The sequence below is a fragment of the Colobus angolensis genome, unplaced genomic scaffold (assembly GCF_000951035.1).
Source record: "Colobus angolensis palliatus isolate OR3802 unplaced genomic scaffold, Cang.pa_1.0 Scaffold53, whole genome shotgun sequence".
In the NCBI taxonomy this organism is placed as follows: domain Eukaryota; kingdom Metazoa; phylum Chordata; class Mammalia; order Primates; family Cercopithecidae; genus Colobus; species Colobus angolensis.
The window spans coordinates 2,339,725-2,352,396 of NW_012118821.1; the positions used below are offsets into that span (position 1 = coordinate 2,339,725).

Here is a 12,672-nt window from a genome sequence, read left to right on the forward strand (position 1 = left end):
TAGCCAGGATGGTCTCGATCTCCTGACCTCGTGATCCGCCCGTCTCGGCCTCCCAAAGTGCTGGGATTACAGGCTTGAGCCACCGCGCCCGGCATGAAAAAGATTTCAAAGTGTAAAATTTAAAGTAAATGCTGTTTGCAATAATGTGAATTTTTAAAGTGGGATACTGAATTTGATTTACTAATTTGTTAAGTAGTTTTGCATCTATGTGCATAATGAGACTTGATCTTTAATTATTTAAACATGGGCTCTTGCTTTTCTTATTACAGTAAGACTATTGTAATAGACATAATAGGAGAGCATACTACTTTTTTCTGTGCTTTGGTATGGTTTATATAAAATGTAAACTATTCATTTCATGAGGCTTGAATGAACTTGCTTGCAAAACTTTCAAGAAAAAAAATTCTTTTTTTTTTTTTCCTAGAGGCAGGGTCTCACTCTGTTGCCCAGGCTGTATTTAGTACAGTGGCAAGGTCATGGCTCACTGAACCCTCAAATTCCTAGGCACAAACAATCCTCTCAGCTCAGTTTCCCAAGTAGCTGGCACTGCAAGCATGTACCACCATGCCGTGGCTCATTTTTGGTGAAGACCGGGGTCTCATTATGTTGCCCAGGCTGATCTCGAACTCCTGGCCTCAAGCATTCCTCCCATCTCTGCTTACCAAAGCACTGGGATTATAGACATGAGCCACTGCACCCAGCCTAATGATACATTTTTCCATTTTAAAAATGTATGACGATAAATTTATCCCAAAGTAGAAAAAAAAAAAGTATATTGAATCCCCATGTACAGTTCACCCAACTTCAATAATTACCAACCATGGCCAATCTCATTTCAGTTATGCTAGGAATTGCAAACATTTTTTGGTAAAGGGCCAGATGGTAAATATTTAGGCTTTGCAACCTAAGAGGCAAAGTTGAAGATACTGTGTAAGTATTCATATAATGAGAAAACAAATTTCTACACAGTTTTTATTGATGAAATTTAAGAGATAATAATACAGTTTTAAAAATACAGATCTACTAATGACAAGAATGAAATTCTTTTCTGGATGTTTGTTCAACTGGGGTCCACAGTTAGTGTTTCCTGTCATCAAAATTAAGTACAAATACTCATCTGTTAATGCTGGTGTGTAAAAATATTTTACATATTCGTCTTTGAAAATGTCCTTTTGGCCGGGCGCGGTGGCTCAAGCCTGTAATCCTAGCACTTTGGGAGGCCGAGACGGGCGGATCACGAGGTCAGGAGATCGAGACCATCCTGGCTAACACGGTGAAACCCTGTCTCTACTAAAAATACAAAAAACTAGCCGGGCGAGGTGGCGGGCGCCTGTAGTCCCAGCTACTCCAGAGGCTGAGGCAGGAGAATGGCGTAAACCCAGGAGGTGGAGCTTGCAGTGAGCTGAGATCCGGCCACCTCACTCCAGCCCGGGTGACAGAGCAAGACTCCGCCTCAAAAAAAAAAAAAAAAGAAAATGTCCTTTCACACAGCTAGGTATTGCCACATACTATTATATTATCCACTAACATATGATTGTTTTTTAAAGTTTTAGGTTTATAGAAAAATTTAGCAGACAGTATAGAGTTCCTGTCTATCCCCAGTACAGTTTTCCCTGTTATTATAAATGTATGAATGAACCAGTATTGATACATTAAACTAAAGTCTTTATTTAGATTTTTAAAATTTTTATCTAATGTTCTTTGTCTGTTTCAGGATCCCATCCAGAATACCACATTACATTTAGTTATCGTGTCTTCCTAGGCTCTTCTTGGCTGTGACAGTTTCTCATACTTTCCTTGTTTTTGATGATGTTGACAGTTTTGAGGAGTACATGAATTATACTGTAGGATGTGGATGCTCCTCTGTAGGAATTTGTCTGATGTTTTTCTTCCTAATTAGACTAGGGTTATGGGTTTTTGGGAGAAAGACTGCAGAGTTAAAGTGCCATTTTCATGCTGTTGTATCAGGAGTACATACATTATTTATGACTGTTAATGTTGACCTCAAGCATTTATTTATCACTTGGAGAAGGCATTTTCAGAAAATTTAAAAATTCTTCTTTTGATAGTTACAGGTTAATAATTTCTAATTGAAGGTTAGGTGGAAGACGCTCCTTGATTGGAAAGTTTAAATAGATTTCAAAATATGGATATTTCCCTTGCGCTTACATTTCGACCAAAAATGCTGCTTCAAAATGAGGAAATTAACATTGATACATTTCATTAATATTCAGATCCCAATCAGGTTTTCACCAGTTTCCCAGTAATGTCTTTTATAGCAGGAGGATCCAGTTTCAAACCACATCACATTTATTTTCTTACAGTTTTGAATATTTCCTCAGTCTTCCCTTGACTTATCATCCTTTTTAGCTGTAATATCCCCCACTAGGCTGCCCGTTTGCCTGGATGTCCTTTGGACCCTGTTTTTGTTACCAACCACAGGTTCCTGGGCTCCCAGGCACTAGAAAATGAAATGAGGCAAGAAAGTGTCCCAGACAAGGCTTTATTCATGGCTGATGCTGGAGCACCAGGGAGACAGCACTGGAGCGAGAGTTCTCCAGCTGACTCTTTTTGGACACGTCTTTTTGTTGTTTTAAGAACCATGATGACATAAATAAGCATGAGATATTTGAATGTCATTACATATGCAGGGTGGAGCACAAGGTGTGCAGGTGCAGTGAGAAATCATGGTAGTACACACATGGCATGATAACAAAATGGTGAATAAGCTCCTCCCTGGGTGGGGAGTTTAGTATTATAAGGAGACAAGGGGTGGAGATTAGCCATTCTTCTGGTCTTATGTGCATATGGGCGATAGGATTAACTACCTTGAGTAAGATTTAAGGTGGGACTCTGTGTTTTTTAGTTTCTTCAAGATCATACTTCAGTGAGTATGGCAACTTGATAAGATTTAGGGTGGGATTCTGCTTATCTTAGTTTCCTCAAGTTCCTGCCATTAGCTGGAAGGAAGGTCAAGGAACGGGCAGAGTCCCATCCCTACTCTGTCTCACTTGGGCTTTGGTATCCCATGGCACCCATCCTCACACGTGAATAGTCCTCTTTCGCTTCCTCAGCTCTTCTACCCTCTGTGTGGCTTGACTTCTGACTCCTTTTATGGTTTGTTTTGATGAATAGTAATTCATGATTTTAATGCAGTAAAAGTTTAATCAAACTTTTATGATTAATGGCCTTTTGTGTTCATTAAAGTTTGTCCCTACCTTAAGATCATGAAGATATTCTGCTATATTACCTTTCTGAGTTTTATTTTTTCCCTGTTAATCTGTCCTGTCATAGTCCGTTAGGGCTGCTATAACAAAATACCATAAACCAAGTAGCTTATAAACAGCAGAACTTTATTTCCCAAAGTTCTAGATGCTGGAAAGTCCAAGATGAAGGTGCTGGCAGATTTGTTGTCTGGTGAGAATCCCCGTTGTCATATATGGCACCTTGTCCCTGTGTCCTCACATGGTAGAAGGGGGTGAATGAGCTCCTTTGGGCCTATTTTACAAGGGCACTAGACCCATTTATGAGGGCTGACTTCTTGTTATGCAAACAAGGTGACTCAAGTGGCCTCCATGACCTACGCATTTCCCCAGAAGCCCCTTCTCCTAATACCATCACATTAGGATGATGGTGTTACACCATCATTAAGATTTCGTATGAATTTTGTGGGAACACAAAACATTCAGACCATAGCACCTAAGATAAGCCCAGAATGGATTTTTTTAAAGAGTGTTATTTAAGGATTCAATTTTATTTGTTTCCATATGGATATTCAGTTGTTCCAGCATTACATATTGACAAAACTTTCTGTTCCCCACTGGTGTATGTTAACTCCTTATGTTGTCATTCATTTATCCATCGGTGAATAGATCTGTTTTGGGGTTCTCTATCTCACTGCATCATTTATCTATTCTTGCCACCAGTAACACAGTACTTTAATTAGCTTCGCTTACCTTGCTTGGTATTTATTGGAGTTTCTTAGAATTACGAGTTTATAGAGTTCATCACACTTGGAGGTAGTTTGGCCATTATTTCTTTAAATGTTTTTTCTATCTCAGTTCCTGTCCCCTAAGCCCCAATCCCCTTTCTCAGACTTCAGTTACACATGTGTAATCTGCTTGATGTTGTCCCATAGGTAACTGATACTTTTTTTCCACCAGTCTTTTTTTCTTTGCATGCTTCATTTTGTAAAGTTTTTTTGCTATGTCCTTAAGTTCATGGATCTTCTACAGTATCTAGTCTAACTTCAGTCCCTTTAAAGGGATTCTATTTGGCTTAATTTGACTCCACAAAATTGTTTTGAGATTCATCCATGATGTATATCAATGTTTCATTCCTTTTTATTACTTTGATTACTTTTTATTGCATATATCCTTGTAGGGATATGTAACAATTTATCTATTCATCTGTTAATGGACATTCAGGTTTTTTCCAGTTTTTCTCTCTTACAAATAAAACTACATTATTATTTGTGGATTAACTTGATTCTTTGAAAGTTTATTTTTAAGCTGTGGTAAATTTAGAGTTGCCTTTACTCTGATGGAAAATATATACACTGTCTCTTTTCTGTTCTAGTGGCTATGTTTACCATTTTAACATGCACATTTAAGTTTCCAAGATTAATTTTATTGAGGTATAATAACTATACAACTTTATTGAGGTATGCAACTTTTTATACCTTTGTAAGACAACTTTATAATACAACTTTATTGAGGTATAATATGCATAGCATAAAATTCACCTATGTGAAGTGTATGCTTTAGTGAGTTTTAGGAAATTTATAGCATTGTGGAACCACCACTACCATCTGATTTTAGAGCATTTCCACCATCCCAAAGTGGTTACTTGTACCCTTCACTCACATTTCCTATCACCCTCTAAGCCCCAGGCAACCATTAATATGCTTTCTGTCCCTATAGATTTGCTTTTTCTAGACAGGTCTTATAAATGGAATCATACAATATGTTGTCTTTTGCATCTGGTACTTTTCCCTTAGCATACTGTTTTTAAGGTTCATCCATGTTGTAACATTTGTTATAATTCATTCCTTTTTAGTGCTTAATAGTATTCCATTCCTTTTTAGTGCTTAATAGTATTCCACTGTATGGCGTGGTATAATAAATAATATAGCTAGTCTTTGTCGCCATTTTTGGCACAGAGCTTCAAAAGCCCTGGAATTTCCTGAGTGATAGGAGTGTCTTTGTTACGCCAATGAGGTGATTCAGATGGTCTCCTGATAGCTTCAGGATGAGGGCTGACCACTACAAAAGACCAAACACATGATTAGAAGACTAAGGCTTTTAGGTGCCAGACCTCCCGGGAGAGGAAAAAGGAGATGTCGGGGGCGGGGGGTTGGGGTTGGGGGGGGATTAGAGATTGAGTTTAATCATTCAGCCAGTGATTTCATTAATCATGTCTGTGTAATGGGGCCCTCATAAAAACTCTGGATACTGACACTCAGTGGAGCTTCCTGACTGGTGAGTACATTGATGTTCTGGTGCCAGGAGAGTGATACATTTTTATTCCACACAGAAAGGGTGCAGAAGCTCCATAATCTCTTCCAGACTTTGTCCTGTGTGTATCCTTTATAATAAAACTGTAATCATAAATATAGCATTATGCTGAGTTCTATGAGTCATCGTAGTAAATTGTTAAGCCTAAGGAGGTTGTGGAACCCCTGAATTTGCAGCCAGTAAGTCCAAAATGTAGGGAACCTGGGGATCCCCAAAGTGCAGCTGATTTCTGAAGTGAGGGAAATTTTGTGGAAGACTGAGCTCTTCACTTGTGGGATCTCATGCCAAGGCTTGATGGTTAATGTCAGAATTGCGTTGCAGAACACCCAGTTGGGGTGGAAATGGTATAGAGATGTACTCCATGTTGTTTGTTCATTTACCGGTTAATGAACATTTGAATTGCTTCCACTTTTTGGCCATTGTGAATAGTGAATAATGCAGATATGAATATTTGCTATTAGTCTTTGGTGGATATATTTAATTTCTTTTAGGTAGATGCATAGGCGTGCAATCCTTGATTGTTTACTACATTTATGTTTAACTTTGTAAGAAATTATCAAACTGGCTTCCAAAGTGCTTGTGCCATTTTGCATTCTCATCAACTCTTAACTATTTTCTGTCTTTTTTAGTGTAACTATTCTGATGGGTGTTAAGTGGCATGTCATTGTGGTTTTAGTGTGCATTTCCCTAAGGACCAATGCTATATATATCACTTGTAAATATTTCCTCCCAACCTGTGGTTCATATTCTCATTTTATTAATAGTATCTTTCAAGCCAGAAAGTTTTTATTTTGATGAAATACTATGTATCAGTTTTTTATTTTGTCAGTTGCATTTTTTGGTGTTATATCTAAGAAACCTTTGCCTAATCTGGGTTCATGAAGATATTCTCCTGTGTTTTTTAAAGATTTTTGTAGTTTTAACTCTTAAATTTAGGCCTATAATTCATTTTGAGTTAATTTTTCACTATGGTGTAAAGTAAGGGTCTAAAAATATTTATCTTTTTGACTGTAGCTATCTAGTTGTTCAAACTTTTTTTTAAAAAAATTATTTTTTCCCTCATTAAATTGCCCTGGCACTTCTGTCAAAAAAATTTGTTGATCATAAATACAAGGATTTATTTCTGGATTCTCAGTTCTGTATAATTGTGTTCAATTGATCTGTATATCTTTTCATATGCCAGTACTCATATCTCACTTTGTTGCACAGACTGGATTACAGTGGTGCAATTGTAACTCACTGTAAACATCAAAATCCTGGGCTCAAGCGATCCTCCCACCTCAGCCTCCCAAGTAGCTGGGACTACAGGTGTACCACCATTCCTGGCTAATTTTTAAAATTTGTGTAGAGACATAGTCTTACTTTGATGCCCAGGCTGGTCTTGAATTCCTGGCCTCAAGTCATCCTCCCTCTTAGGCCTCCTCAAGTGTTGGGATTACCGGCATGAGCCACTGTGCCTGGCTAGTATTGTCTTGATTATTGTAATTTTGTAGTAAGTTTTGAAATTGGGAAATGTAAGTCCTCCTGCTTTGTTCTGGTTCCAGATTGTTTTGGCTTTTCTGAGTCGTTTGCATTTCCAAATAAATTTTAGGACCTGCTTGTTGGTTTTTGAAAAAGACCCACTGGGATTGAGGTGGAGATTGCATTGAATATAATGATCAATTTGGGGAGAGTTGCCATTTTGATAATACTGATTCTTCCAATCCATGTACACGGGGTGGTCTCTTCATTTATTTTCATATTTCCTTTAATCATTTAAACACATTATACACCGATACACACACACACCCACACACACACACACTCTTTCTTAATTTGGTAACCAGCCTTCTCATGCTTTCCTATTTCTTCCTTCTCTTCATCCTGATGCCTTCCATTTTAAAATTATGTCTCACATAATCCTCTTACTTGGATTTATTCTCCCCCCTCCCCCAATCAGAGTCTCACTCTGTCGCCCAGGCTGGAGTGCGGTGGCACAATCTCGGCTCACTGCAACCTCTGCCTCCCGGGTTCCAGCAGTTCTCCCACCTCAGCCTCTCGATTAGCTGGGATGACAGCTTGCACCACATGCCTGGCTCATTTTTGTAATTTTAGTAGAGATGGGGTTTTGCCATGTTGGCCAGGCTGATCTCGAACTCCTGACCTCAGGTGATCTGCCTGCCTTGGCCTCCCAAAGTGCTGGGATTATGGGCATGAGCCACTGCTGTGCCCAGCTGTTATTCATTTTGTCAAACTATATTCTTGAATAATTTTTTTGAAAATGGTCTGTCAACTATAAAATTTCATTTTGTCATCTCCTTTGTTTTCTTGTCTGCCATGTTCTAGAATCAAAATTATTTTCCCTCAAAACTCTGAAGATATAGCTATGTTGCCTTTTATATTCAGGATGTTGGCTGAGAGGTTTGTTGCCAATATGATTTTATGTTTTTGTATATATGGCATTTTTGGGAAACAGGACTTTTCTCTTGAATTTTTGAAAATTTAGCCCTAGCTGTATAAAGTCTCAGTTTCATTTAGAAGTTTTCTTGATCTTAGATTTTTAACTTTACTCATTTCTAGAAATTTTTGTTTACTATTCCTTTGTTGTTCTAGTCTATATACTCTCTAGAACTGCTTTTAGGTGGATATTGGTGCTTTTCTGACATTGCTCTGTATTTCATCTCTTACTCCTTCATTGTGTTTGGAGACCATTCATTTTCTCAGTTTTCTAACTGTAATCTGTTCGTCTATCATCAGTCATATAGTGAATTCTTAGACTTCAGGGTTTTTTTGGTCCTCATATCAGCCTAATGTTTAATTGATGTGACATCTGTTAGTTACCCTTTTGAGGGTATTGATTTTACATATTTTTTGTTTTCTTTTGAGATGGAGTTTTGTTCTTATTGCCCAGGTTGGAGTGCAATGGTGTAATCTCGGCTCACTGTAGCCTCCACCTCCCGGGTTCAAGCAATTCTCCAGCCCCAGCCTCCCAAGTTGCTGGGATTACAGGCACCTGCCACCACGCCCGGCTAATTTTTTTAGTTTTTAGTAGAGATGGGGTTTCACCATGTTGGCCAGGCTGGTCTCGAACTCCTGACCTCAGGTGATCCATTTGCCCCGGCCTCTCAAAGTGCTGGGATTCCAGATGTGAGCTACTGCGCCTGGTCGATTTTACATTTTTAAAGCTGTCTTCAGTTTGTCCTATTAAACATTTCCTTGAGTATTATTTTTGTTTCTCAAATTGCTGTTTCTCTATTTCGTGATGTTGGTTTTTCTCAAATATTGATTCTTAGTTTTATCTTTCCCTGTTTGTCTGTGGACGACTTGTGTTTACATTGCTTGTTTCTGGGAGAGGTGTGACATACTGTTTGGTAGAATGTACAGATAGGTTTTCTTCAGACATTGTGGTTTCTCTATCTTTTTGGGGGCCGGTAGCAACCTGGACTGGTATCTTCTTTCTCTGGTCCCAATGCTACTGCTGTAGTCTCAGTACACTGAATGTCTCTTGTTTATCATGAACAAGGTGATGGGGAAGGGGAGAGAAGAGTTACGCGTCTTCCAAATACGGCTACCAGTGACTCATTCTTTCCATTGATATGGGGCTTATTCCCTCTTCTTGTGTCCGTTGAATCTAGTATCTCTAGATTTTTTTAAATTGCTCCCATCTCCTCAGCTCTTTTCTGTGTGAGTTATGTGCAGTAGTTTGTTCAGAAAGCTGTTTTCTTTAAACTGTAGTGAATTCTTCTGTCATTCTTTCAGCCTTTAATGTTCCTTGTTCCTGTTTGTTTCTTTTTAAAATGTTTCTATTTAAATAGTTTCTCTTGTATTGTGTTCTCCATGAGGGGAAATATTCATTTATGCTTGCGTAAGGTACCCATATAAAAATTTTGTCTGATACTGTTTTTCCATTACATATGCCCAAGTCTAAAATAAAAGATCTCATAAATTTTAGTTTTGGTTGTAAAATAGCTTGCCTTTTTCAATAGTAATAATAGTTTTTGAAATTTTTGTTCTGATTATGGTTTTTGGTTTGGGTTTTAAAAAATTTTTCCTTTTCCTTTTGTTTTCCAGCTTTTTTATGCCTTTCAAGATGATAGGTATCTGTACATGGTAATGGAGTACATGCCTGGTGGAGACCTTGTAAACCTTATGAGTAATTATGATGTGCCTGAAAAATGGGCCAAATTTTACACTGCTGAAGTTGTTCTTGCTCTGGATGCAATACACTCCATGGGTTTAATACACAGAGATGTGAAGCCTGACAACATGCTCTTGGATAAACATGGACATCTAAAATTAGCAGATTTTGGCACGTGTATGAAGATGGATGAAGTAAGTAAGCAAATTTTTAAAAACGATAGTGTTTTGAGGGACAGAAATAAATGAAATACTTTAAATCAGGTCTTCATAGTTTTGAACAAAGGTAAATTTAGTTTTCATAACTGTAGAGCAACCCAAACAAGATATAACCAACTTAAAACATTTCCTTAACCACCTTAAAACATTTCCTTTAGTAATCATTTATGTAGCTGTAGAGTACTTATCAAGAGAAATAAAAACTTAGCTAACTTAGTTGTCTTCCTCATAGACTGTTGACAAGCATTTGCTACCAATCAAAACTGGTTCAGGTGTATAATCTAGGTGAAGAAGGACACAAAATCTAAATTAAGGTAAATGGGTATTTTCACCACCATTGTTATTTCTGCATTTTTTTCTTTAAAAGAGGAGGTAAAAGTAAGTAAAGAAATTTATGTTAGCACTTCCTACTCACTCCCTCTGCATCAACCATGCAGAATAAATGTGGGAACATCATCTGTTGTGATGCTTTGCCTGTTGATCAATTCATATTATGATCAGTAGGTTCAGTGGCATTAACCTTGTAATTATGATATTGATTTGTTTTGATTGTAAAATGTATATATCTTGCCCTTTTCTCTGTAAGTGTGCAGTAATTCTTGATAGTGAGGGATCGAATTCTGTTTCCTTTGTATTACCCTGTTGGACCTAGGAGTCGACTTATAAATGTTAATATATGTTGACAACAAACTGTATTTCATCTTTTGTATGTTTTTTATAACTTTCCAATATGCTTATAAAGCTATCTTATTTCTTGATAGTTACCTAGTCAAATGTTTATTTTGAGTTAAGATAATTTTCTCTCTACCTCTTAACTTATTCATGCCACCTGTATGACATTCACTTTTATTGATCATTCTACCTTCATCAGCATTCCAACTTCTAAGCTCATCTCAGATTTTACCTTGGCTTTAAGGTTCCTTCTGGTAATCCTGACCTGACTGATCATTCTTTAATGTCATAATGTCCATGATTGACTCACATAGACAGAATTTGTGCTATACTTTATGGGCCATTTTTGTCTATCTTAATCTACCCAGCTAGAACTTAACATCCCTGTATGTTTTTGGTCTTCTTGATAGAGTCTGTTATTATGTTCTGCAACCCTTAATCAATGTTTAATAGGTGGAGTTTTTTTATTGTGCCCAAAGCTCCCTCTTGTGGTATTTGGTATAATATAGTGTGAAATGATTAACAGTACAAATTATTTTTAATGAAAATGAAGTATGAAATAATTTCCTAATAGAATGCTAAACTTACGTCTGCTATACATAATATAACATGTTTCTGTGCTGTACTTCCATGAATGTATTTCTATTTTCATTAAACCAAAAACTTTTGGGGCTGGGGTACAGAGAAATAAATCATATCACATGTTTTTAGGGAGGATAAGGGTAGTTAAGGAGAGAAAGGTGTAGAGAAGGGGAATGTGGGGAACAGGATAGAATATGGTACCTACAGAATAATTGTATAAGCATGTAAGCAAATACTTAAATTGTCTCTTTATAAGGCAAAATAAAACATGGCCTAATTTTGTTTACTATTTTTACTTTTATTTATTATTACTTTTAATAAATTTAAAAAATATAGACTACTTCAAGAATTTGCATGTTATGCTTATGCAGGGGCCATCTTGTCTGTATCGTTCTAATTTTAGTATATGTGCTGCCGAAGTGAGCACTGTTTACTGTTTTTAAACTTAGGTACAGACAGTTGAATTTTTACTCCTTTGTTCATAGTTTATTGTCATGAGTAGTCAACACAAAGGCCTCATCTTGCTTTTATTTTATATTTTCCTCCATTCAGTTTCTGTCTCATTCTATCTTTCCTCTCCCTAATAGATAGCTAGTATATGTTTACCATATGTTTTTGCAGATTATTAGTGTAGTGTCCATGTATGTTCTTAGCTGGTGTAAACGGTATCTTGATATAGATGTCTTTTTGTTTACTGTTATTACTCAGCATTGTTCTTATGTCTCTTCCTGATAAATGTCAGTTAGTTCATTGCTTCTTTCTCCTGCTTAGTATTCCGTAGTATCTGTCAATCAATTTACCTTATTATTCCTTGGATGTTTGGTTTCTAGGTCACCTCCAAATCCCTGCTAACAACAATACTGTCTTGAACATCTTTATATATGTCCCATGTATATGCTGACAAGGGATTCTCTAAGTATAAACATAGAAGTGAAACTGCTATATCAGAGGGTACATAAAAAAAGAATTGCCCATTCTCCAGAATGGCTGTGAATGTTTGTAACTTCTTACTAGTAGTGCATGAGACATCTTGTCTCCCCATATCCTTGCTAACGCTTATTATTCAGTTCTCTAAGGGTTACCAGTTCTATTGATACATAGTAGTATCTTTAAACAATTACGTTCATCTTACTGAACTAAGCCAAGAAAAAAATGAGATTTGTAAAAATTACGTTAATCTTTTTTGTTGTTGTTGTTGTAGACAGGGTCTCCTCTATTGCCCAGGCTGGAGTGTAGTGGTGTAATCATAGCTCACTGTAGCCTGAAACCTCTGGGCTCAAGTGATCCTCCTGCCTCAGCCTCCCAAAGTGCTGGGATTAAAGATGTGAGGCACTGTGCCTGACCTGTTATGTTAATCTTGTAACTAATGACGGCAAACCTCTCTTCATATATTTGTCAGTCATTTCTGTTTTGTGAATTACGTGTTTATATCTTTTTTTTTGTTTTTTGAGACGGGGTCTCCCTCTGTCGCCCAGGTTGGAGTGCAGTGGCCGGATCTCAGCTCACTGCAAGCTCTGCCTCCCAGGTTCACGCCATTTTCCTGCCTCAGCCTCCCGAGTAGCTGGGA

At 37.4% G+C, this 12,672-nt stretch overlaps 1 protein-coding gene across 2 annotated transcripts in view; it reads left to right on the forward strand.

The window, feature by feature from the left end:
* The window catches only part of ROCK2 (Rho-associated, coiled-coil containing protein kinase 2), a 168,918-nt gene that overhangs the window by 101,259 nt on the left and 54,987 nt on the right, over positions 1-12,672 (forward strand). The window contains exon 5 of one of the 2 annotated variants that reach the window (XM_011960893.1): positions 9,567-9,827. In XM_011960893.1, the coding sequence (XP_011816283.1) occupies positions 9,567-9,827 (261 nt within the window). Of the gene's footprint in view, positions 1-9,566; positions 9,828-10,858; positions 11,330-12,672 lie in introns of those variants that run through there. The other variant, XM_011960894.1, reaches the window with a different exon arrangement.